The 27,598-nt window shown below is 37.2% G+C and overlaps 1 protein-coding gene across 2 annotated transcripts in view; it reads right to left on the bottom strand.

Annotated features, from left to right (window-relative positions):
• Positions 1-27,598, bottom strand: part of LOC127522764 (inactive N-acetylated-alpha-linked acidic dipeptidase-like protein 2) — a 317,380-nt gene that overhangs the window by 78,279 nt on the left and 211,503 nt on the right. For both annotated transcript variants that reach the window (XM_051913038.1, XM_051913037.1), the window contains exons 7-9: positions 20,331-20,423; positions 16,903-17,108; positions 15,471-15,599 (exon numbers count right to left, since the gene is read on the bottom strand). In XM_051913038.1, coding sequence (XP_051768998.1) covers positions 15,471-15,599; positions 16,903-17,108; positions 20,331-20,423 — 428 coding nt within the window. The remainder of the gene's footprint in view (positions 1-15,470; positions 15,600-16,902; positions 17,109-20,330; positions 20,424-27,598) is intronic.

Below are 27,598 nucleotides of genomic sequence, written 5' to 3'. Positions count from 1 at the left end.
AAATATGAGGGGTGTACTCACTTCTGTAAGATACTGTAGATATTATAAATGCGTCTAACTATGGTTTCAGACGCTCAGTCAACTTGAATGTTTATGGACAGGGGTTTGACCGTTCCAATAAATAAACGGTCTGTCACAGTATGAATGGCAAATAGTTTTGTGAAATGGGTTGATATTATAGGCTCCATGAATTGTCTAATTTTAGTTCTTCTGTTGCTGAAGTTGGACTTTGGCAGTAATTGCAGCCTTGAAAAGCAAATTTTAAACAGCTGTATTGTTGTTATCTGTAAGTCTGTGCATGTCCTTGGACTCAGTACATTGTTTTAGTATGGTGGATTTTTGTATACATTTTGTTTAGATATAATGTGGTTATTTGGGAAACTCGTTGTTGTATGGCCAGAGGGAATTATGCCATACCCTAGGTTTTTGTGAAACGCAGCCACTGAATAAGACCTTTCAAAATCCTGATGCTACGAAGCTCAATTTCACAGTTTTACAGCAACTAGTTATTACATTCGAAAGACAGAAATTGATGTCACTGCTTTCTAAATGAAAACCAGTAATTAACAGCTTTTAGTGTATGCTGCTTTAGTGCCTCCATCATACATCCCTCTAAGTGACCCTTTTTTAACACACAAACATCTATTTGTCTATTACTGAAAAGGCTCAGATGTGTTTCTCTTAAAATATTTGGGTAACACTATATAAAAATGTACAACTGTAAAATTGAAACTAAATTCTAATAAATTAAGTGAACTTTAGAGAAGCACAAGTAAAAGACCTACATGCATTATACCTTAACCAAATTATTATTGTTTAATTAGCTCATATGTAAAGAGTTAGATAATGTTTTTTATGCTTTGTTAACAACTTATTAACTGGAAATAGTTCTTAATTAGATTAGGTCACGAAAAATGGGAAAATGTAATTAATTAAGTGCTGTAAACCAACCTTTATTATATATATACATTCATTGACAATGAATGAAGAACTCACTATTTGTATATAGCTTATTAATAAATTAACAATGTAGAGACTACAGTATATTAACTATGAATTAACTATAAACTTATAGTTTGTTAATGATTTGTAAGTACTAAATTACTGTATATTTATTATAAAGTGTTACCAATATTTGTTTACTTAAACACCTGGATACACGTGGCAAAACTTTGAGGTTTCGCTGCCAGCAGAGCGGGTTAGATTCCCGATGAAAAACAAGTTCACAGGATGAACAAGTGTAGTGCGAGTGGGGAGAGGCCGCTAATTTGTTGCCTGTTGGCCAGCAAGAGGCTATTGATTGGGAACTAATTGATTGCCAGCTGAAGTGATAAACCATGTGCTTGTGCAGACAGCATCACTAATACAGGAATGGAGCGCCTGAAATCACATTGGCCTCCAGTGTGGGAAAAGAGCCCGGCCGTTCCGCACATGCTACGGTGATGAATGCTCTCCAACATCTGTGATCAGGGCCTGTGCTGTGCTCTTTATTCAATCGATGAGATCTCTGTGTGGTTAAGCACAAATCTAAGATGGTTAACGCAAGGAAATTATTTAATCTAGTGAAAGCTGTGGTGTTTCAAATCCAATGCATTTGGCTGGAAAATGGTCCACAAATTGCTACAAAACTCATTATAGAAGTAAAACATGTCATTTTTTTTGCTCAGTCATGATTACAGTAAATGTAAGCAATCAAATCTAAGTGAATGCATGACTGATATAACACAATATGAGCTGCATTTACTACAGAAGTCATTTCATTTCATTCTGCGAGGAAAACACCCTTGGTTTAATGACTACATTTTAGTGTTTAGCGCTTGCAACTCATATAAGAGACAAACAGGGCAGGAGCTCTTTTTTATTACTGAGAAATGGGCACTGGATTGTTTTTAAGTCAAGTTATACATAAAAGTGAAACTCTTACAAGAAAAAATTGTATTTTTCTGCCAGTGGCAAAATGGGACTGAGAAATCACTGCTGTGCTCCCAAACTCTGCTTCTTAAACTAAAAAGTGCTAAAGCACAAAAGACACGATTAGGAATGCAAAAAGAAATGTTCAGACTTCAACTACAGTAACTATATTTGTGAGTACTATATCTCAAAGTTATTGGTAGAGCTCAGCCAATCATATAGCGTAATCGAGACAGGCTTCCAGATGTTCAATAATTTATGATACATTTTCAGTGCTCATAATGCTCTCGCAGACTTGAACAGAATCACAGTATATACACTATATTGCCAAAAGTTTTGGGACGCCTGCCTTTACATGCACATGAACTTTAATGGCATCCCATTCTTAATCCGTAGTGTTTAATATGGAGTTGGCCCACCTTTTGCTGCTATAACAGCTTCAACTCTTCTGGGAAGGCTTTCGACAAGGTTTAGGAGTGTGTTTATGGGAATTTTTGACCATTCTTCTAGAAGCGCATTTGTGAGGTCAGGCAGTGATGTTGGTGAGAAGGTCTGGCTCACAGTCTCCGCTCTAATTCATCCCAAAGGTGTTCTATCGGGTTGAGGTCAGGACTCTGTGCAGGCCAGTCAAGTTCCTCCACACCAAACTCGCTCATCCATGTCTTTATGGACCTTGCTTTGTGCACTGGTGCGCAGTCATGTTGGAACAGGAAGGGGCCATCCCCAAACTGTTCCCACAAAGTTGGGAGCATGAAATTGTCCAAAATGTCTTGGTATGTTGAAGCATTAAGAGTTCCTTTCACTGGAACTAAGGGGCCAAGCCCAACCCCTGAAAAACAACCCCACACCATAACCCCCCCTCCACCAAACTTTACACTTGGCACAATGCAGTCAGGCAAGTACTGTTCTCCTGGCAACCACCAAACCCAGACTCGTCCATCGGATTGCCAGACAGAGAAGCGCGATTCGTCACTCCAGAGAACACGTCTCCACTGCTCTAGAGTCCAGTGGCGGCGTGCTTTACACCACTGCATCTGACGCTTTGCATTACACTTGATGATGTAAGGCTTGGATGCAGCTGCTCGGCCATGGAAACCCATTCCATGAAGTTCTCTATGCACTATTCTCGAGCTAATCTGAAGGCCACATGAAGTTTGGAGGTCTGTAGCTATTGAAAGTTGGTGACTTCTGCGCACTGCGCACTCTGTGATTTTACGTGGCCTACCACTTTGTGGCTGAGTTGCTGTTGTTCCCAATTGCTTCCACTTTGTTATGATACCACTAACAGTTGACCGTGGAATATTTAGTAGTGAGGAAATTTCACAAATGGACTTATTGCACAGGTGGCAACCTATTACGGTACCACGGTTGAATTCACTGGGCTCCTGAGAGTGACCCATTCTTTCATAAATGTTTGTAGAAGCAGTCTGCATGCCTAGGTGCTTGATTTTATACACCTGTGGCCATGGAAGTGATTGGAACACCTGAATTAAATGATTTGGAGGGGTGTCCCAGTACTTTTGGCAATATAGTGTATATGTATACACTATATTTACAAACACATACAGTATACTATTGATTAACAACCCAGTCACAGTAGGTCTACTTACAGACTGACAGTTACATACGTATTACCAAGCTTTATGTTACACTTCAAATGACAAGGGAATTTATAGTAATGTATAGTGTTAATATTATTACTTTTTTAATTGTGTATGCACAATTTCTGAAACTATGGCTCCTTTTCTCAAAACTCTACACATAAAACATGCACACAACATGCAAAACATCACACATCTCTTGCAAAAGCAAACACTTCATTCAAAACTATTTGAACTATTTTTAAACTGGTGTTTTTGCATAGTAACTCTACACACAAACCATCAAATGATTAGCCATTTACATACCAAACTATACACAGATATGACAAATGTAAAACACTACTATCTTCTGTCTTTTTCTTGTTCAGTGAGTCCACAGGAGTTTGTCATAGCACTCACACTCACATGTATGTGCACAAATACACTATATATAGTATGTATGCACAGTTGATTAACTTTACAGTTATTGAACTGAACTGAATCAACACTGAACTGTCTTGAGCTGAATAATGACACTGGCTTGATAGAGCTGCTTTACTGTATTATTTGAGTTTGTTACTATTGTGAAGCTGCTTTGAAGCCATCTGTATTGTAAGCACTATACTGTAGAAATAAAGGGGCCTAGACTTGTATGCATATTCAGTAGCCTATATATTTACAAAATGAACAGGAACGCAAGGGGGTAAAATAATTTCTTTCTTTCTTTCTAATTTCTAAGTGAACAAATTAGGTATAGGTGTTTTCACACATGATCGTTGGCATGATCACATGATTAGTGAGTGTGGCATTTAAATGGCAATGTTTTCCAAATGAAACACAAGAGCATTCATAGTTTTGAATGATGTGTATAATGTAGAGAACTGTGTTTAGCATTTTGCAAAAAGTTTGAGTATAAAGCAGAGTATTTAAAAAACTGAGTACAAAGCAGATAATGTGCTTGCAGTTTTGTAGACTTGGGGCCAGATTTACTAAACGGGGCAAATTAGTGTGAGAGCGCAATTCCACAAATGTGTCGATTGGAGTGGCAAGTTTTGCGCGTGATCTACTGCTGACATGCAAATTAAAGAACACAGACGCAGTAAAATAATTTACATAATGACCAACGCAATCTACCAAGAGCAGTGAAAATTAGTGTTGGGTCGCAGATAAGTAGAGCTCATCAGGTGCAGCGGGTCGACACAGGCGCAACTTGTTAGCCTACACGTATAATCTGACAAACGTACACATATATAATATTATTTGCCAAGCCATGTTGGCCTATATATATATATATATATAGGCCAACATGGCTTGGCAAACGATATGTTCGGATAACATCTTCCTCTGGCATTCCAGAGAAATTAATACGAGTGGAAAATATTTTCTCCCTTCTACCACGCGCTCTCTGTTCTCTGTGGTGTCTTCTCCTAGCAGCAACAATTGCAGCCATGTCGCAAAATGGGTTAAGACATGCTTTTTAGGCCATTATATAATAATGGCACAAATACCAGTAAATTGACGAGTACAAATATTAGTAAATCGCGTTGCGGGATTTATTTAAATACTCTCCTCCCATAAATTTTGCATCTGAAAGGGAAACTCCTACAAATGCATATGCAATAATGTCAGCAGCAAAAACAACCTAGTCCACGCCTTTTCAGCACTAATTTTGCACTGTGTGTCTTTAGTAAATCCCGACAGTAGTTTTTTAACGCCAAAAGAGGGTTTGCGCTGGTGCAAGCTGCTAGTAAATCTGGCCCTTGGTCTGAAGATTAGGTATATGAATGAATGGTTTCACTGAGTGGGCCTCAAATACCACTTTTAGTGTGTAAGCAATTAAAAAAAAATGACATGATGTCCTTCATTAATCACAAAAGAGTAATCTATCTTCCCTTCATTCAAAAATCAAATACAGGAAGAGACAATTGTTGGTAACAGAAAGCTCCATTTGTGTTGAATAGAGTGGGGTGACAATGAACTCACGGTTACAGAAATCTAAGATTGTATGCATAAGACGCCTTCCTCTAAAGCCTGCCAAATGCTTTCACTAATGGCTTGCAATTAGCGTGTCATGGCACGCACACAAAACATGCATTATCTTGATGAAATCCCAGTGAAAAGGGTCTAATCTAGAGAATGGCAGATGATGTTATCATGCTGGGGACCCGACCGGGCTTTTATGAAGTGTTGAGTGACAGACCCATGGCACCACAGGATGAAGAGTTACAGCCCAACGGACTGCTTGGGGCAGCTGCGCATTCGGTCCTGCCACATGATTTCCACAGAAGAGTCCACCCTTGGTGGCCTTGCCTTCTGTTCATGGTTGTGTGTGTATGATTGGCTATACTGGGAGATTAATTCAAGTATGATCTGTAGCTCTCAGTCAGTGCAGAGGGAGGAATTCAAGTAACAGTATGTATGACAAAAGCATGCTGGGCTGCATTATCAGATGTAGGTGTTATCAGATGTGGGCGAGTCTAAAACACAATCCTTGGTTCTTTCGATTGTTTTTTTCAGTATTGATCACAGCTCTGCTAAGGTCAGTAATCTATCATTCACAGGGTTTCCAAGGATGTCAGACTACTGTTTTTCAGCTACTCTTATTTTGTTGTAGTCAATCACTCAGATGTTTTGACCAGCACTTACAGTGAGTCTGAGGCAAAGCTGAGCTTTTCACACCATTTCAAACAGCGTAAATACTTGGAATGTTTTTAATCCTGAGAGAAAGATTCTTTCAAAGAGTATTTCATCTTGAAAAGTCATGAAAAGAAAGCCAGTATGCACTGACAGAAAATTAAATGCAACACATATAGGTGGCTTGAATTCCAGTTGTAAAATGCTGTAAAATGCTGAGATAATGTTGTTGTGTACGATATGTGCAGAGGCAGATGATTACTCGAAAACAGCAATTCACATTTGGCTAGATTATGTTTTATATTACAAAAGTCTAAACAATAAAACTAAATGTACTTGGTGAACCATGCAGTGAGAGAGAGAGAGAGAGAGAGAGAACAGACATCTACACTACACTGTAAAAAGTAATATGCTATATCTACTCCATACAATTTTGGCAACAGATTACAAGCAATTTTATTAATTAAATTCAACAAATAGAATTGAGTTAGAATTAATGAAATTAATTCCTTAAATGTCAACCATTTAAAACAAGTAAAATTTAAATAAAATTTAAACAAAAAATATCTGAATAACAGACAGACGTCAAAGATAAATTAAGAACTCTTTAATTTTTATTGTCAACACTGAAGACAGCTGATGATAACAAGTAGAATCAAGTAGAATCACTGAAGGAAAGAGAAACATGAATTAACAGAGTTGATGTTAATTTTATTGAAAATCGGTGTTTCATTTAGTTGGGCTGTTTGACTCTTTGCTTTTTATGTCAGTTTGTAGTTTTTGCAATGGTATTTGCTAATTTTACACATTTTAAATGGCTGACTTTTAAGGAATTAATTTGATTAATTCTAACTCAATTCTTATATGTTGCATTTAATTAATAATATTGCTTGTAATCTGTTGCCAAAATTTTATTAAGTAGATAGAGCGCATTACTTTTTACAGTGTATACAGATGAAGCTCACATAAGATATCTACTACTACAATGAATGGGAGAAAAAGGAACGCTTAAAACCCAATATGGCATCTCTAGTAAAGTAAGTCCTGCCTTAAAACCGCCAATCCCCAGCCTGCAAAGTCATTGTTTGATCTTGTTTGGCGACACTGGCTGCATCCAAAATCGTGTACTCTCTTTAATAGGTATAGTTTGAATAATTACTTCACAACCGCTAAAAAGTATGTTCTATATAGTATGAATGTGTGTAGAATATAATCTGGACATACTACATCCACCATGCTGTCATTATCATGTGACCTACCAGCATCAGTTACGTTGCTTCACTGCTATTCACAAATATAGTACAGTGTCCATCGTATGCACACTTCAGAATCTCATCGGAAGTAGTAGGTCATCCGGGTACTTTTTGCCTACTCTTTTATGAGTACTGTGAGTTTGGACATACTGTCATATACTGTTTTTCGCCTATTATATAGTAGGAAATGCGATTTCGAATGCAGCCACTGCTCTTGGAGCTCCAGATAGAAATAGCCGTAATATGGTTGCCATCGTGAAACTTGTGCTTAGCTTTCATTCTTTTTTATTTTTTTGATACCTTAAATTAAATTCAATTAGATAGGAGCTGCACTTGCATGACTAAAAATAGCTGCCGAGTGCATTCCCAAGATGGTCGCAGAGTGAACTGACCTGCTCTGAAAAGGGACTTTTGCTCTGATGCTGCACTTGAAGTGGAAATTGAGCCTTCAACTTATGGATTATCACTGCATTGCATTTTTTACTCCATGTCGTTGAGATGCAACATCCATTGTAAACTCTAGCATGTATGGGGCATAAAAGCACAAAAGAAAAAATGGTTTCCAATCTCAAAGATAACCTTGGCTTTGATAAACACATTCTGATTGCTTGTATAGCAATCTGGATTTCTCTATAATGAAAATGTACTTTTTTGAAGAGGATTACATGCTATACTGATTTTCTCTAAAATATTTTAGATCTGAATACAATTGTGCTGTCAGATTTTATATAGGTCAGATTTATGTGAACTAATATGAGGTGTAGCGTGGGAGAGAATGCAAGGTGGGCCAAAACAAATCCCAAGGTTATTACTAAGAGCACAAGATACGGTGTTCTTTAACTGTCAGAGATAAGTATTATACATCAACACATACCGTTAAGACAAAAACCTTCACGATCATAGTGAAATCCGATTTAAACTAAAAAAAAAAAAAACATTATGACATTCTGTTTGTGGCATAAGTTGTGTATGTGAATGTGACCTAAATTTCGAGCTCTGCGCTGTCTGAATAAATTATTTTATGAAAGAGACTACTGCCTTTTACTTGGGTGCAGTAGACATGGATTTTAAAGAGGATTACTCAAAGCTTAACAGGTTTTAAAACACCTAATCTAGAAAAAAAAGTTTACATAAGAAAGTCAGCTGGTTATGAGAGCAGGTTTGAGATTAAATAAAACTATTGAGATCACTATCAACATAAATCATACTATGCAGTACATTTTCTTAGACAGTACAGTGCATTTTCATAATAAATCTATATAATATCTACATAATAATCTCAATTCTTAAAGATGAAAATCATTTTAGTTATATCACAATTAACTTAATATATATATATATATATATTCTGTTTGTTTCCCTTAGTTCCTGTTTCCCAACACTGTTTAGTTTCGGTTTCCTTGGTTTCTAATCATGAACTTGTTTGTTTCTGTAGTTACTGATTACGTATCCCCAGCCGTCTCGTTTAGTTCTAAGTGTATTTATACTCCCTGTTTGGATTATGTCCTTTGTCGGTTATCGTCATAATTTAGCATGCTTAAGTAAAACCTGTCATCCAACATATTCATTAAAGACATTGTTTGTCGTTTGGATTTAGACAAACATACACGTTACAAAAATAGCCTCTCTATAATTTAAATGTTTCAAATGAAACATTTTCTTGGGAATACTGTTGTACATTTAATCCTGTTAAAATAAGAAATAAGTATATTATACATTTTAAAAGGCTAAAGATATCAAAATTAACTTCAAGATAGTATATCATTTTCTAAAATAAACATTTCATGAAATTACAGGCAAAACAAAAACATATTCAACTTCAAAAGTTTCAGAGTTGAAAAGGCACTGAATATTTTATGAATTAAACCATTCACTGAAATTTGGGATGGTCAAATAAACACGCTTTCTTCAAAATCAATTTACACCGATCCACATCACGGCAAAACTGGTAGGTTACTTACAGCTCATTGTCTGTCTTTTCTCTCAGTGTAATTTCAGTTTAAAATAGACAGGCACGCACACGTTGCTACAACAATACCCAATTAAACAATGAAAAGTCTCTCAATTTACTTTGTGTTTCACTCCGTAATCCCAAAAGAAGTACTTCCTTTATTCTAATTGGTTCCAGAGCACCCATTCAAAACATCACCGCAATGGCATCTCTATTCCAAAGACAGCTGCAAAGCAAGATAAGTGGAAAATATTACCTCCATAGCTCTAACTTGATTTATAGTGTTGTTAAAATGTCTCAAAATATTGAAAGTGTTGTGGATACCTGATGCCTCCAAGAGAGCTTTTTCAAAAGATAAATTGCACAAGTGCAGCAATCCAAGATGACTGGAAAAACTGCATGTACAATTAGAGACAAGAGGTCACATAACAAAGTAAGTGCAGGCGAGAGATTTTATGGCACGTAGGGACAAACAGTGATGACTGCAATGAAAATCCTAACGTTTGAGCCAATTAGTTAATAATATATCACTGAAGCACTGGGATAAAAGCCTGTGATACTGATTTGGGCAGAATAAAAGCTGGTTGATATATATATAAAAAAAATGCTTTAATTGTAAATGTGTAATCAGTCAAAGTCTGACAAAACAACACAAAAAAGGAAAACACAATCACTTCATAAAGATAAAAATGAACCTTTCTTTTATCGTGCCTGACAATTGGAAGTCATTCATCCAAGTCATCCGCAAACAGTCCCTGTGCATCTTTGATTGGATGGTATTCCATTCAATTAGCATGCTAATGAGGGCATCTTGTGTCTCATTGCGCTGAAGGCTCTGACAGGACAACACCGATTAGCATGAGCCATTATCAATTTACTGAGAGACAGAAAACGATTGGTGGGGAGGTATAAGGCCACGGAGCTGGACTTTTAGACAATGTGGGAATGCAACGAAAGGGGTCAAGAAAAGTGCTGATGCTAAACAGTTTTCTTCTTTGTTGTGATCACACTACAGGATAGGGGATAGAATTAGCATATCAGATAAACAGGAGGTTGTGCATTCACATTTAAGTTGGTTTGGATGTAGGATATTATCAATGATTTGATCAATATCTACATTTTCTTAAAGGATCTTGGGAGTCTCACATAACCAATATTTTATTTATTTTTTTATTCTGGTCATTCAAGCATTGTCTGTAAATTTATCGCAAATCTCAAAAGTGTATAATGGACCTTCAATGGCATCTGAGATGAATAAACAGGACCATCAAAATGCTCCAGCATTCAAAAAACATCTCAGATTTGTCTCAAAGAAAGTACTTTATTTGAGTGTGGATAGTTGAAACTAAAAGATTATGCAATAATATATGAACAGAATCAGTTGTTGTTTGACAAATTCTTTGTGATGTTCCTTGTTTGTAGTGATGTACAATTAAATAAAAGTACAGAAACACTAATAAATTAAAGCTGCAAGCAGCGATGAAAGGGCCCTTGCACTCGGGGCCACCGCCACCCGGAGGCCTTAGATAAACAGTGAACAGTGGGCAACATGCATTTAAGTGTGTAAATATAGGAAAAATATGGCAAAGTCATTTTGACGTGCCACACTTCCTGCTGCCAGCAGGTGCCGCTTTGACTATAACTGAATATTGCCATATAGATGTGTTCAGGTCAGGACTATTATCAAACAAAAGTGTTTTAAATGAAAATATTCTGACAGTGAAACCTGGTAACCACAGGTAAAACCATACATGGCTACTCACTACTGTCAAATAATATTATATTATGATATGTTATATAGGCCTATAAAAAAACACCTAAACACATCAGGTAAAAACTACACCTTCACAAAGAAATGAATTACATATTCCCCTACCCACCTAATAAATATATTGCAATATACAAATGGCTATAACATAGTATTCAATATAAATATTTCACATTTCCATAAACCATGGTCAATTACTACAGTTCATTCATGGTTAATGATAGGGCTGAACGATTATGGCCTAAAATCAAAAGCTCAATTAATTGAACATTTTACCTCGATTACGATTAATGAACGATTGTTTTGTTTTTGTTTTTTTGCCCTCATAGTTCGGTTAGAAGGTTTGTACTGTAAATATGATTGACTATTAAAGGTGGGATATTTTTTCCTATTGGAAGAGTGATCTGACATAACAGCTTACTTTCAGCACTTATTTTATCTATGGTTCATAACATTTCTTACAGATATGTGCTCGTTGTAAATCAGATAAAGATAAATTAGCACAGTATCAGTATGTAATGAGAGCGATTGCGTTTGTGAATTAGTCATACCGTCTCTATTAATTGAGAAGCTGTGGGTTGTAAATTGTTACTTCAAAAGTAGAAAAATATATGCTATAATAAGTTTTGAGTTTCTAAGCTACTTTACTGATAAATCACAGGACAGCTCTGACAACTAGTCTCTGCGTTCCTCTCAGTGCGTGCGATCTTCACGTTTTGTGCAGCTACTGTTTGAATGAGTGTTCGTGTCACAATGCAGCTGCGCGAGTACGGTGGCTCGATATACACATCCGATCATCTAATCGCTTGAATGTCCAAACTGGCAACCCGTAAAACACATACAACTTACAAAGTTTAGTGAAGACGCAAGGCTCACCACTCACGCGCGTCTCTGTGTGTTCACTCAGCGTTCACCTGCATGTTGACTGGACGAGGCGGAGTCACGTGGCTACACACACAGTAGTATGTTTTTAAGGGGAAAGTATTAACAGGATTAAAAAACCGAAATAACCGACATGGGAAAATTACGTCGGTTAGAGGTTCTGAATTTCTGTTTCGATTACTTTTCGATGAATCGTCCAGCCCTAGTAAATGACAAAAGAATGATTAATTCACGAATGATTGGCATTGCTGGTTCAGTCGACAGAAATACAGGACACACATAATAACTGCTGAAATATTTGCACAGAAAACGTTTCTCAGGTCAGTCGGAGGAGCGTGCGTATATAGCCATACAGCTGCAGGCGCCACTGCGGCCACGTATCTAACCAAATTTAGCCACACCGCCAGGAAAAGAGGAGGAGGGAGGTTGGGGTGCCCTCGGGCCAGATGAAGATGATTGGCGGGCCGGATTTGGCCTGCGGGCCGCCAGTTGAAGAGCCCTGCTCTAGGAGGAGTCCATTAAAGTACAACATCTGGAAATGGCAAAAATTGCACAAATTTTGCAGAGAAAATTCAAAATATCTCAGTTCCTGTTGGGTTTTCAGATTTTGCTCCCAGGGACTTTTTTGTAGGGATTGGGCTGTTACATGTGTCTACCGAATTTCATACCTGTACGTGAAACGTAGTGCGAAAGGCGATAAAATTGAAATTTTGTAGGTGGCGCTATAAAGCCGTTTTGCCACACCTAATTCTGAAACCCATATCAGACATAAATTTTCACCACTTCTGATGCGTGTGCAAAGTTTCATGAGTTGCCGCTATTCATTTCGGAGAAGAAGAATAATGGACCGAGCAATTACAATAGGGTCCTCACACCATCGGTGCTCGGGCCCTAAATATTACTCCAGTAAAAGTATACTTTTCAATTGAAAGTACAAAATCACTTAAAATTTTAATGTACTTAAGGATTAAAAGTAGGAGGCACTGATCAATGAGCCATGCTTTTATATCACCTGCAACTGCTATGGCAGCAAAGAAGATAATTTGCATTATTTTAACGTTATTTATAGTTTTTACCTAAAGTATTCACATTAAAGAAAAAAAGAAAAAAAGGAAAAAGAATGAGCTCATTCACGATTAAACAGGTTCATTGAAAACAATCAGCTCATTCATGAATCGGACATCTCTATTGTGTCTTAGAGAGGATTTCAATTTCTTCTGTTCAAAATAACAAGGAATGATTATATATATAAATATATATATATATATAGGACATGTAGTGGAATAAAAAAGTATAATATAAGCATAAACAATAAAAAAGTCAGCTACATAAATAAATGTACATGTAAAAATGTTTGTTGGGACATATGGAAATTTTCTAAACATGCTCCACTTCTTTTGCTACACATATTAAGATTTATGACAAATAAACTAAACCCAAAGCCCCCCATTTCAGAGAAGAGCTATAAGTTCTTCCATTTCTAGAAATTCCATTTCTACTTTTCAAACATGTGCTTAGTGTTATGCAAAGCATCCCGAAGCCATTTTGCAAAACTCCATCCTGAGTCCTCTCTGCCTATTCACTTCAAATCACAGTCTCATCGGTTCTTCTTTTTCCCCCATTGAACTACTTTCCAAACATTATGGCTAGACTGCTGATGATAAGGGAAATAATTATTCCAGTGAACTTATGCCATTTCTCTCGATTTCAATAGCTGCAGTGGTGCAGGTCAGAGCTTACTTTATTAGGCTGAAATGTCACAGGAGGACTGGCATTTAGGTTAATGAAGAAAATTATTGTCTGGTTAAAAATAACAGGGCACATGGTCATCGGATCAGGGCCTCTGACCTACAGGATGCTATACAAAGCAAACGATACATTGGCAATATTTAAATGTATTAACCTTTTCTGTTGCTCCATTTGCATCTTGTACAATTACCTGACACTAAAAACGCTGTCAGTTTAAGTTAAAACTAACTGAAAGTTGCCTTAAAGTTACACAGAGTAATAAGCAAGGTGATCCTGATGTGTTAAAGAGTTTAGTCATAATTTCAGACAATATAGTCACACGAATCCTAAATGAACCTGTCAGAATGAGTAAGGCGCTCTATATATCTGGAAACTTGAGCAGAACACAAGAGCTATATTAAGGTTAAATAAGTTAGATGAGTTATATCTCACATTATTGGAAATGCCATTTGAATGCATAACTCAGACTCAGTGTACATTGTAAATGAGATGCAGCAGAGAGGTTTTAAGCAGGACGTGGGGTGCACACTGCTCAAATACCAACCCCTTGTTGAGTGAATTAACAGTCTAGGATAAGTCTCAATTCTGCATTTACTGGTGGGAAAATTTAAACTGAAATATTCTCAACAACTTCAAAGAGTTTCAGTCAATCATATGTCAGTTAAAATATAAACAAAACAAGATGGCACCCTTACCAAAATAATTTCATTTTCTTTTCTGTTAAAATGCTTGTTATTGCTATAAAAGGTAATACAATTCTGGCAGTACTTATATTTTAATATTATATTAATATTTATTATACAAAATATTAATTCAAGACTTCATAATACTATATATTATACTAATATTTTTCTTCAACCATAACAATTAAAGGTAGGGTATATGCAATTTTTTCCATAAACACTTTTTGTTATTCTGGTTGAAACTCTCTTCACATCCTGGTAGCAATCAATAATAGAAGTGGTCTCTCTCTCTCTCTCTCTCTCTCTATATATATATATATATATATATATTTTTATTCATCAAGTTTTTCTCACCATTTCTGAACAAGCTTACGATTAGGCAATATATACACACAAAAAGTTTATGGTATATATTATGGTTTCCTTTAGTTGAAAACATTAAACAATTTGTCTAAACAAAAATATAAAGAACAAAAGCATTTAAAGGGATAGGTTTCCCAAAAATGAAAACTACCCTATGATTTACTCACCTTCAAGCCATCCTAGGTGTATATGACTTTCTTATTTCAGACAAATACAATCTGAGTTATATTAAATAATGTCCTGGCTCTTCCAAGCTTTATAATAGCAGTGAATAGAGGATGAGATTCTGAACTCCAAGAAAGGACAACCATCCATTATAGAAGATACATGGCAATACCACATGGCTCCGGAGGGTTAATAAAGCCCTTCTGAAGCGATGCATTTGTGTAAGAAAAATCTACATATTTAAATCTTTAAAAACTAAAATAACTTGCTTCTGACAGACAGCCGTACTCACGTCGACTTGCGCCAAAAGAGTAACCCCTGACATGATGTAGGAGTAGTGTGAGCTTTGATGCCAAACAGTTAGTAAGATACTCTTCAGCATCATTCATTATGGATAGTGATGATCTGGTTTTCTGTAGGTTTTCAGAAAGTGTCCTGTAACATGTGAATCTACACTATTTAAGTTCTAATTGCACGTATCTTGTCCGAGTGGATATACAAGAATATTAAAAAAATAAATAAATAAAATACCCTTTGGGTGTCAGCTGCCAGCTGCAGAAGAGAAGGTGATGCTGTGGACTGCAGGGATCCAGGGGCTCTGACAGGACTGTGGAGGCTGACATAAGCCACTGCCCTGCTCTGAAGTACCACTGCGTTCTCCTGTACAGACACACAGAACACAACCGTCTGCTGCCAACTGATGAAATGCCAGAGCGTTGATTGATATTTTGACATAAAAGCCTGAGTAACCCCCAGTGAGACACTACAATTTTGTGAAATGAGCATTGTGAATAATAGGAACCATTATTGTCTTACTCATACTCAAAAACTATCATTTTATTGTGACATTATTTGGGGCTTTTTAAGATTAATGATGACGTTTATATTGTACTGATTAGAATAAACTCCTTTGCCGAACAGAATAATTTCATTAACACTCCAAAATCATCCATCTGTCTGATTGAATCTTCATGGCTTGCTGATCATGTTAGCAAGCTTTTGTACGGCTGCTCAAGGCTAATCTGTACTATTTTTGTTTTTCCTCCTTCACTTTAGCTGTCAAACCGAGGAAGAGAAAAAGGATAGTGCTTTTGACCTCCTGCTAAACTCAACTTTGGGGTTGCGACCCTACGTGGTGTTGCCACTTGCCAGAGATTTCTATAAGCTATATTGTTTATGTTGTATCAAAAAAATCAAGCAGAATTTTTAAATCCAAAATATGCAGCTTATATACATAAAAAGTAGACTATAATATGACCCAGATGCCATGTAGAACTAATACTCATTTGTGTTGTTACTACACCTGATTTAATGAGGCAATACGATAACAGGCTGATTTCCATGTTAATTAATTGAGGATATTCAAATACCTGTGGGTGGAATTGTCCAACTGCAAAAAATTACCTACACATAAAATTCCCTGCAGTTTCCAGCTGAAATGAACAGTAGTGGCTGTAAACGGCAAAAACTTTTTTCGTTTTCACACAAATTCTGATTGCAGGGGCAGATTATCTATTATGAAATACTTATTTTTGTGTGCGTCCTTGCACCATACTTTGTTATGACCTCAAAACACTTTTACCATAGTGTATGATTTGTAAACTAATTCACTGTTACACAACACATAACCAGCTCCATATGTACGGCTTTTCTGAAGTAGTAAACTTGCTTGGAAGCTCAGCTGGTACAATATTTTCAAGAGTAATAAAGCATTAACCTTTTAGCACCACTCACCTGACATTCATTTCCACAATATGTCCAACAGCCAACATAATAAAACTAATTGCTAAAATCAAATTCATCTGTTTCAGATAGAACTTAACTCGCTTTTAGTGCCACTCACTGGACGTTTTACTTTGAAAGTGTTGCGAAACGTGCAAGAAGCAATGTGATATCATTTAGCAGAAATGTCACCATAGAGATGTTTTTCCAAAGAGCTTGGGCTGGAATAGTCGAATATTACCTTCCCCCACTCATACGAGCCGATGTTGCCCAATGAGGTTCCCCCCCAGGAACAGAAGACAATGGTTCGATAGGGCAGCCAGCCTGCGCGGGTTTGAGCCGTCATGGAGGCGATGATCTGAGTCATGACTGCAGAGCCGTTCCCCCAGTCCGCCAACGCACCCTCATACCAGCTGCCATGACGACTGCCAACCAGTACATATCGATCTACAAGGGGAAACAGAGCGGGAACACTTACACATAAACAAGAAACAAGCAAACACTTACACACCAACAAACATGTTCACACAGGTGGAGGGTCAATCAACTGCGGGGTAAAGACTATGTGTAGTGTATGAAGACAATGAGTATTTTCGTTTTCTATTTCAAACTATTTTTTAGATTTCCTGTCATCTGGACCCTTATGTTCCATGGGAAATTTCTTAAATATGCAGGTGGATTTTAAAAGAAATTTGTTAATTGGTTAATTGTATACTTTACTAAAACAGTGTAAAAAGAATGTGGTAAAGCAGCTATTTCTACCTAATCTGATCCTTAAATTTAGATTGGTTGGAGTAACTTATATGGGTCACTGACGAATAAGGTTTTTAAAAGTGTAAAAAAACATAATGTAGATCTAATTAATTTTGAAGTTTTATTAAGTGTTAACAATGAGATTATGTGGTTTTTATAATCAATTAACACTGCTTTTGTCATTTTTTACAATATGGACAAAATTTGTCACCAAAAAAGTCATTCGGTTTAACCAAAATTTCGGTTTTACCGAATGACACTTTTGGTTATACTGAATGACGATATTTTCAAACAGTTCGAACAGGCTGATATCTAGATAGCTAGCAAAAGGACAATCAAACATTTTATATTAAGTACAAGTTTTTAAAATATTACAACATTTTCCATGTTTTATAGCGGTTGTACCGAATGACCTGATGTTTCGAATCAAGCGTATGAGCAAGTGAAAACATGATGTTATAAATTCATGCCAGAATAAAAAATTTATACATTTATTACATTTTTAAATATTTTAATCACAAATGAAATGGCTGTATTGGCCTTTGGACGGTTAAACCGAATTACCTTTTGACATTTCAAAATCTTTAAAATACCTTTAAATGTAGCAAAATATAATTAAAATGTTTTAAATTCAATAAAAGAAATCTAGTTGTACTACCTTACATCCTTTGAATGTCATATCTTTGTTTTGTATTATTATTAAGGCCTTTGGACAAAAAAATGACCCGTCACGTCATTGACCCATATATTAATGTTGATTCGGTGAAGTTAAAATGTATGACTTGAAAAACCAACTAAAATATATATTACCACATGATGCACAATTTTTAGGTTAACATTTTCAATGCATATACAATAAAAAGTTTAAGGTTTGAATTACAATCATTTATGTAAAAAAATCTATATTATTTTCACATTCCAACATGTATTTTACAATAAAATATTTAAAACCATTGTGGACATTATCGAGTGCACTCAATCAATCCCATAATGCACCACAATAACGAGTGTACAACTGATGTACACTAAACGGTTAGAGAATACCCATAATGCACTCTGAGGGTCACCGCCGAATGAATTCCTGTGTCTCGCCAAAAGATGACGCCTACAGCTAAATCATCCATCCATTTTCCAAACCACTAGTCTGATGTGGGTACAGCATAATATCATACACTATATTATACTATACACTATACACTATATTAGACTATAAATTCCTTTTTAATTGATTATTAAATAGTTTAATTAAGGTTTGTACATAGTTTCCACGACAGAGTTCAAAATAAATGTTTTCATTTCATTAAGTTTCTAATGATTATTAAACAGCAAGCTCAAACTATGCAAAAGCGGCAGCCCTTCTGTCGCATTCAGTGTCCGAATTTTCTCTCTTGTTTTCTTTCACTCCTTCAAGTGGACTTTATTAGTGGACTAATATAGGGAATAGTGAATGAGGGTATAGGGGGGCGATTTCAAACATAGCCTTTGACTCTGGTAAGAGCATCCACTGCAAACTGGTGGGAGTGGCCTTGGAAGGCAACATGCCCAGTGCATTATGGGTATTGAGGTTTTCCCTACATATTTGGCAGAAGGTAAGACAACAACCTTTTTTTTTTTTTTTGTTTTCTCTAGTCAGGTAGCACCAATTTACAGGCTGTGCAGGCACCCAAGTCTTATTGACAGCCCATTTTTCCAGCTGTGAAGTACCAGTTTAAAATAGAAAATTCATTTAGAATAGAAAAGTAATTTTAAATTGTAATAATATTTCACAATATTACTGTATTTTTCAATTAAATAAATGCATCCCTGGTAAGCATAAGAGGCTTTTTTAAAAAAAAATTTATTCTTTTATTAAAAAAACTCACCGACCCCAAACAGTAATGTTTCTGCACAGCAGAAAGTCATACTGTATGCATGATCACTGTGGCCAAAGTTACACTTTTTCCTGATTTAAACACACTCAGCCTTACATACACAAAACAAAATCCCCCACACACATCCACACCAGAAAAGAAGCAATTTCTCATGTAATTAGCCCTGGGCTATAAGAGGCACTGGGTCACCTTTGACTGACAGCTAGCGAGGGAAGAAACAGACTCATTGAACTGACAAGAGCCAAGAACTAAAGAACATTGTAACCCACCTGTGCTCAGGAGTACCGCAGTGGTTATTAAAATTACATCAAATGATAAACAAGACAGTCAACTGCCAGATAAATGAAAGGTAAGCACATTATGAAAAGACAAAAGTCAAGGAGAAGAACGCCTCCGTATGATTTGTGATATGTAATTAGTGACTGGGCAACCAATTATGACAGGAAAAGAGAGCTGTAAATCTCGAAAGTAAATCACGGAGGGCTTGAATGCATAGACACAGTGACTTTTACAGTCATAGGGGCGGGGGTGAAAGATTAAACGCTTTCATTACATCCGACGTATGATTAAATCATCCTGAAGGTGAAAATAGTGGTCCGCAATTAAAAGCCTATTTTCGGCAGCCAAGTGACCTGCATTTGGACAGTGGTGGCAGACGTTGTTTTAAGAGATTAGTTTGTCATAGCGCAAGGAGGAAAAAGGGCTGTTTCAGCACGTGGGCTCAGATTTGGCTTTATTCATCCCCCGGACTCTTACTTTTTCAGCGGATGAAGAAGAGAATGCTTAGATTGCACTCCTGTTTCACTCTACTATCACGAATACAATAAAGCACTGTGACAAAGTACTGTGTGTTATGTAAGACCGAAGAGCACAGCAGTTTAGGACCATGCCTAGGACACGCTGGCAATATTGTGCAGTTAAAATGTGATGTGATTTGTAATTTAAATTAAATAATCCTGCATTAACAATGACAAAAAGCCCTTTGGGTTTGTAAAATGATAATTTGGTTTTATGTAAGTGCTGTCTTGGTTTTGTGCTGACCTACCTGGATTTGTCTTGCCTTTGAGATATCCCATAACATTGGACACTGTCTTGAAAGATGCTTGGTTTTCAATGGTGAGATTTATGATTTTTCTTGCTGAGGAACAAACAGAAATTTCAAAAGAATTAGTCAGGGGCATGAAATATTGACAAATACAAAAGCTCTAAACCAAGCTCTAAGAAAATGGCAAAGAGATGGAGAGGTTGTGTCTTCAATCTATCCAAAAGGAAAAATAATGTGTGTCATTGTTTTTCAGTTTTAAAATATTGGTACTGAATTCAACAATAAATATATTTTAATTTAATTAAAAATGTATAAAATTAAAGGACGTATTACTAAAAGTTTAACAAAAACAACAACAACAACAATAAATCATTCAAAATTAAAACATGTATTTTACATATTCTGCAAAAATAAGATGAGATGATTTTTTATTTTTTTATTTACAAAAATAATGTGCTAATAATTTTGTGCTAATGTTTTGATAACATTATTAAAGACTATATAACTTTGAAAAAACGTCCTATTAAAGTTACTGGAAGAACATTTGTTTAACTTTGAGAGAACCTTGCCAGAATGTTAGCCAAAGTTCTGAGAACATTCCCTGTTAGCTGGGTTTAAACTTTGAAATGTCATTCTGAAACTTCAATGACTGAAGTATATAATCAACATTTAAACATTAAGCTTTGAGTAATAATAATAACAATAATAATGCATTTTATTTCTAGGCACCTTTCATGATACTCAAGGACACCTTTTAAGCAAATGAACATATTAAACATAAAATAACAAAAGGCCATCAGTTTGCCCTAAAAACACAGAAGCCCTAAATGTGAGCCACAAACAATAAAAAAAATACATAGACACAGTCACTGTAAGGCCTGTCTAAAAAGGTACGTTTTAAGACAAGACTTAAAAACAGAAAGAGTGTTACAATTTTTTGTATATCCTGTGGAAGCAAGTTCCATGGATGAAGGGCAGTGTAGCTGAAAGCTCGAGAGCCCATGGAACTCATATGCATGTGTGGAAGAACTAAAGTGAATGCAGAAGATGATCTAAGAGTGTGGGTTGGAGTATATATGGAAAAAAGATCAGACAAATAAGAAGGAGCCAAGTTGTGATGTGCCTTATAGTTGGAGTTATAGTGCAGTGCCTCATAGTGCAGTTGTTGGAGCACAAGGGAAATATGTTCTATCGAAGGAGTTCTGGAAATTATTTGTGCAGTTAAGTTCTGGACTAACTGAAGTTCATGTAAGAGCTTGAGAGAAAGACCATAAAGAAGAACATTACAGTATTGGAGCATTACAATGCATGACGTGACTAGAGCATGGACCATTTAATGTTCCGTATATGGAAGTAGGCTGTCTGAGTAACATTGTTAATGTGTGCTTCAAATGAAAGAGTATTGTCAAAGATAACAGCTAAGCTTTTGACCTGCATAGAGAGGGAGACTGGAGAATCAGCGATACACATAGAGAAGCCATTAGACTTTGCCAGATTATTTTTGAACCTATCAAGAGAATTTCTGTTTTGCTGCTATTAAGTTTAAGAAAATTACTTGAAAACCAAGTTTTAGCTTTGGACAGACAATTAGAGAGACAAACAGAAGTAGGCTTAGAGGACAAATAGAGCTGGGTGTAATCAGCATATCAGTGAAAATGAATGCCAAATTTTTTGAAAATGCTTCCAATCGGAAGTAGATAAATGATAAATAGCAGAGGGCCCAAGACTGATCCCTGAGGGACACCAGAAGTACTTGGCATGTCTTTGATCGAAACTGCCATAATTGCAGAAACTGAGTGCAAGATTTAAACCAAGCCAAGGAAGTACCAATAATTCCTACAGATTGCAACCTATCTAGTAGGATTATTGTGCAAGATAAGGTCAAACGCTGCAGTTAAATCAAGAATAATTAATATAGATAGAAGTCCCGAGTCAGCCACTACCAGTAAGTCATTAGAAATTAAAACAAGGGCATTCTCAGTACTGCGATGCAAACGAAAACCATATTGAAACTGTTCATATAGGTTTTTGTCAGAGAGATGGTCATGAACCTGAGCCACAACAACCTTTTCTCAGTAGTTTAGATAAAAACGGCAAGTTGGAAATTGGACAGAAATTATCCAATTAGTTACTTTGGTCAGCACCTGGCTTCTTGAGTACAGGAGTTATTATTGCAGTTTTAAGTGAATATGGAACAATACCAGAAATAATCAAAGAATGAATATCATCACTGATTAACAAAGAAAGATGAGTAGATCAACAGAAGTGTTTTAGATAATGACAAGGCTTTGGGCCCTGAGAACATCCCTCATTAATCCCCTCCCATTATCGAACTGTAGAACGGAAAGCAGATAGCCTTTGCTTTCACCAGCCGTTTGTGTGTTGCACAAAGCCACAGCTCAAAAAGGTGCCGCCACTGTTCGCTCATACTCTTACCAATTACACATTAAGGCTCAGTGTGATGGAGTGAATATCAATGAGGCTGATATCCCAGCAGATAAAAAGAAGAAACACCTGGTCCTGATACACATCCCCAGCCACTCTATCTCCCGCTCGCTCTGCCTCGCTCTTACAGCGACATCGATGAGCCAACGTGGAGGTGTGGAAATCCCACAGTGGACGTGCTCCTGGTTTAAGACAGAGATAGAATTGAAAATTCCTTTTCAAGAAAGCCCCGGGATCACAGGCAGATATGCCGGCCTTGGGGTGCAGTGTATGGAGTTCTTTTTATTAGTTCCCAGAGATGTGAATATCATTGGAAAATAAAGATGAGGTTTGCTACCTCAAATGTACTAAGATGTAAACGCCGCTGATGTTTACATATGTGTGTTTTTTACTCTTTGAGAGTAATCAAATTCACTCTAAAAATTCTGTAGGCTTCACACAGCCCCCCAAACTCCATTTATCACTCCTGACAACAGCACAAATGACTTTGGGTAAAGAGCAGAAGATGTATATGCGGTTCTAAGGGAGTGTTTAAAAGTGCTGCTGTGCACATGGGTCGTGGTGTGACAGATTTGCCCATTAATCATCAATAGGTATGAGAGGTTACTGGCTATTGAGAGAGGTGAGCGCCTCTGCGTGAGCAAAGTGAAAAAGTGATCTTGTAGGAAAAGAATGAAGAAGTCGACATCTGCAGTGGCTCATGATTTATAAATGATCCTGAATACAGATATTCTGTACAAAAAAGAGAGCAATCTACAGACCAGAGAGGAAGTTGATTCACAACCAGGGGTACATGTACACCATGGCCTATTTAAGCACGTTCTACGGGGTATTTAGGGGGTATAAATTCTCTATAAATTCATAAACACCCTTAACACCCATAAACACCATTTTAGCTAGAAAACGGTGTCATGCAACGCAAAACACACTCTAAAAATCACAGAAAACCAAAAGTTTGGCTTCAAAATGGATGCACAAGATCAATGAATGTAAAATTTTTCAGTGGGAAAGCAGCACTGGCAATAGAAGCGAAGATCACTTTCATTAATTGGCCAATCAGGCTCAGTTACAGCTGTGTTATCGTCCCTAAAGCTAACAAAAGCAGCACACAACAAGTAAATTATTATTATTAAAGTGCAGAACATAACTTCATGCCATATTTCATACCATAACGCCATTATTCAGAATTTAGATCACTGCATGAATGTGTTTTATTTCTCATGAGTTGGGAAATGGAGAGAGCAAAACCGATATGCGACGGGTTACCTATGCACCTCAATCAATAGCGTCATAATTAAAGGAGCGGGTGTGTTTCGATAAAGCTATTCCACACAGTTTTCTGCCAGCCAGCTGTAATTGCATAGAAATTTATTATACTATGAGTTTTCATCTGGAACACAGCGAGGAGGGGAACACGAGCTCACAGACATTCATAGAAAGTACTAATGTATTTGGACCCCTTTCGTTCTCTCTCTCGATTAGATTTCTTTACGGCGAATAAATGGATGATGAATCTGGCTGCCTGATCCACTGGAACAAAACACACACTCACACACAATAATGAATAAATACCCTTCAGGACTATAGAGAAACATTCAAGACCTTTTCAAAGCCGTCGACAATGGATTATTCTCCTAAACATGGGTGGTACAATGCAAGAGTCTGCAAAAAGATGTGTGAAAGTTTGTGGCTCACAAACGTACTTTTGCGGCTAATGTCTCATTTCCCTGGCAGGGAGACGCTGGTGCAATTAGAGCACGTTGGAGTGATACAGTGAGCCTTAATTGAAAGGGAATGGAATGAAAGAGGGGAGACAGATGGAAACAAATGATTTGAAACCTCTGGAGTGGTCAAAGCTTGGCCCAATCAATAGAGCACAGATTACTAGCTTCGAAGCGTTTGATCCGGTTAATGGAAGAGAGGTGCAGGCTTGGGACCAGGCTGGAGCGGGTCACGGCTGGGAGCTTTCAGACCGTGAAGAGATCGGAAGGAGGGGGAGAGTACCAGGGGGAGGCAGTCCTGCCTCTCTGCGGGATCGATGGCGTTCGTGTTGCCACTGCAGGTTTTCGGCGGACATTGATTGCTGGACATTGGGTTGGTGACAGAAGACAAGTTGTAGTAGCCCATGTTCTAGTCAGTGCTGGGGAGTGACACACACTTATACACATAATATAGGGCCCAAAATGTATTTTCTAATATATAACAATTTTATTATAAATCTGAATGAAAAGTTTAATTGAAAATTCATTATTTGTTTTACGTCATAAAATAATGTAAGGTTCAAAAGTATGTTTATAGTTAGCATTTTCTTCTGTTATTTAAAAAGATTATATATATATAAATCTAAGTGAAAAGTATAAATGAAAAAATAGAATTTATTTTAGAAAGTATTTGGGCCCTATCATTTTTTGCTAGTTTCAGCCCGACGCAGTTATTATTTTCACGTCCTGCGCCACATTGTTTAAATAACAAATGCATTTGCGCCCATTTGTGTGTTACTATTTTGAGGCAACTGAAATAGATTGCGCCACTGAGCAACTGAAACCTGGTCTGAAGTCAATGGTGCAATATTTGTTTTGTTATTTAAAGAGCGCGTAAGTAATATGCACCTATATGCGGGTGCACGACGTGTGTATATTCTGCTTATTACAAACACAGGGAAGTGCAGCACACAAACATGCCAAATATTAAAAAATAAAAGGATTACAATGTAAAAGATTATTATTGTGTGCATAAAGATAAACATGCTTTGGTGGAATCCGGCTTTTCCCGTAGATGGTCTGCTCATGCGCTTTAACCTCGCGCACAAGCAGCAAAGGGAATGGGAGATGAGACTCTCATTGGTTTATTGCACGTTACGCTCAAAACACACGCATTACTCATTAAGAGAATAGGGACAACCTTTTTAGACCATGCGCTGGGCGCGCTGACCATTTGTCCCGTCATTAAACTAGCGAAAGTGGATACGGAGCAAAAGTGGTTCCTCCACACCAAACTCACTCATCCATGTCTTTATGGACCTTGCTTTGAGCACTGGTACGCAGTCATGTTGGAACAGGAAGGGGCCATCCCCAAACTGTTCCTACAAAGTTGGGAGCATGAAATTGTCCAAAATGTCTTGGTATGCTGAAGCATTAAGTGTTCCTTTCACTGGAACTAAGGGGCCAAACCCAACCCCTGAGAAACAACCCCACACCATAATCCCCCCTCCACCAAACTTGGCACAATACAGTCAGGCAATTACCGTTCCCCTTGCAACTGCCAAACCCAGACTCGTCCACTGCATTGCCAGACAGAGAAGCGTGATTCGTCACTCCAGAGAACACGTCTCCACTGCTCTAGAGTCCAGTGGCGGCGTGCTTTACACCACTGCATCCGACACTTTCACTTGGTGATGGAAGGCTTGGATGCAGCTGCTCGGCCATGGAAACCCATTCCATGAAGCTTTTTACCATGAAAATTTTAAATTCTGTTATTATTTATGCACTCTCATGTTGTTCCAAACCTGTATGACTGTCTTTCTTCTGGGGAACATGCGGAAAATGTAATATTGTACTAGTCAGTTATCGAGAGACAGGAGCTTTCAAGCATCAACAATGACACACAAACACCATAGATGTTAACTAGAGAAATGGCAGTATCTGATTCCTCATGATGTTTTTTTTTTTTTTTTTTCTGAGTCAGATTTTTTTCAATTAGTGGATAAAGTTCATAAAAACGGTCTAAATGATTCATTCACAAATCAAACGGATCTAGCTCTTGTGTTCAGCTCAATGACTCGATCTAGACACTAGAAGGAATGATTATTAGTGAATAACAACTTAAACTTCGGTCTGTTTACCTCATAAAGCTATGAATTCTGAAGACATGGAATACAGCGTATGAGTCATATGCACCACTTTTATGATAATTTTGAGTCCATTTTGAAGCTTGAATCTATTTATTGTTGACTTTCTACAGACCAGACTTTCTACAAAGTTTCACAACAGAAACAAAGTCATTCAGGTTTGGAACAACATGGTGAGTACATGACGACAGTAGTCTGTTTTGGAACTTGAAGATTTGTCTTTAAGCCCATTTCCTTTCATTTTGTCACTGGGGCTGTAAATCCTTTACTTATCAAGCCAAGACAATGGCTCAGCCACAGCGACAGGGTCTCCAGGGCGACCATGCAAAGATAAGAAACGATTTTCACTCAATAGCAGGAATTAGAGACTAACAACCCCTATTAAAATCTGTAGCAAAAGTGTCGCTTTACACACATGCGCAGCCGAGGGGAGAGACTGAGAACCGACTCAGATCTCAGCGTGTTTATATGTGCGCATGTGGGGGCGGATGTCTGCGTGACTGTGACAATGACTGTGCTCGTGCACATGTGCATATGCATGTTCCATATGGACAGAATGGCAGGTTCTGACACCTATTACGACGTGATGAAGCTTACACACACAAGTGTCTGTATATACACACACATCAGGAAACATCACAAGCATTCGCTGACATAGTGCCACTAATTGTCATACTGGTATCTCATAACTCAGAACACCAACGGTGAGAAAACTTTTTCTGTTTTTTCTAACAGCGCAGGCAGAGAGACATCTCCCTCCACACTGTTGTACAGTGTGTTCCATCATTCCATCACTGAAACAGAAACTGATGCCATGTCTAATTTACAATGTATTATATATTAAATGCTTGTCTTTAAGCCCACATACATATAAAGTAGGGGTGTAACGGTACACAAACATGACGGTTTGGTTAGGTTTGGAAGTCACCTCGGTTTTGAAGTCACGGTTCGGTACGGGTTTGGTACAGCAGGGTGA

The sequence above is a fragment of the Ctenopharyngodon idella genome, chromosome 11 (genome assembly GCF_019924925.1).
Source record: "Ctenopharyngodon idella isolate HZGC_01 chromosome 11, HZGC01, whole genome shotgun sequence".
Classification (NCBI taxonomy): Eukaryota; Metazoa; Chordata; class Actinopteri; order Cypriniformes; family Xenocyprididae; genus Ctenopharyngodon; species Ctenopharyngodon idella.
This window is presented reverse-complemented; position numbering and strand designations above follow the sequence as displayed.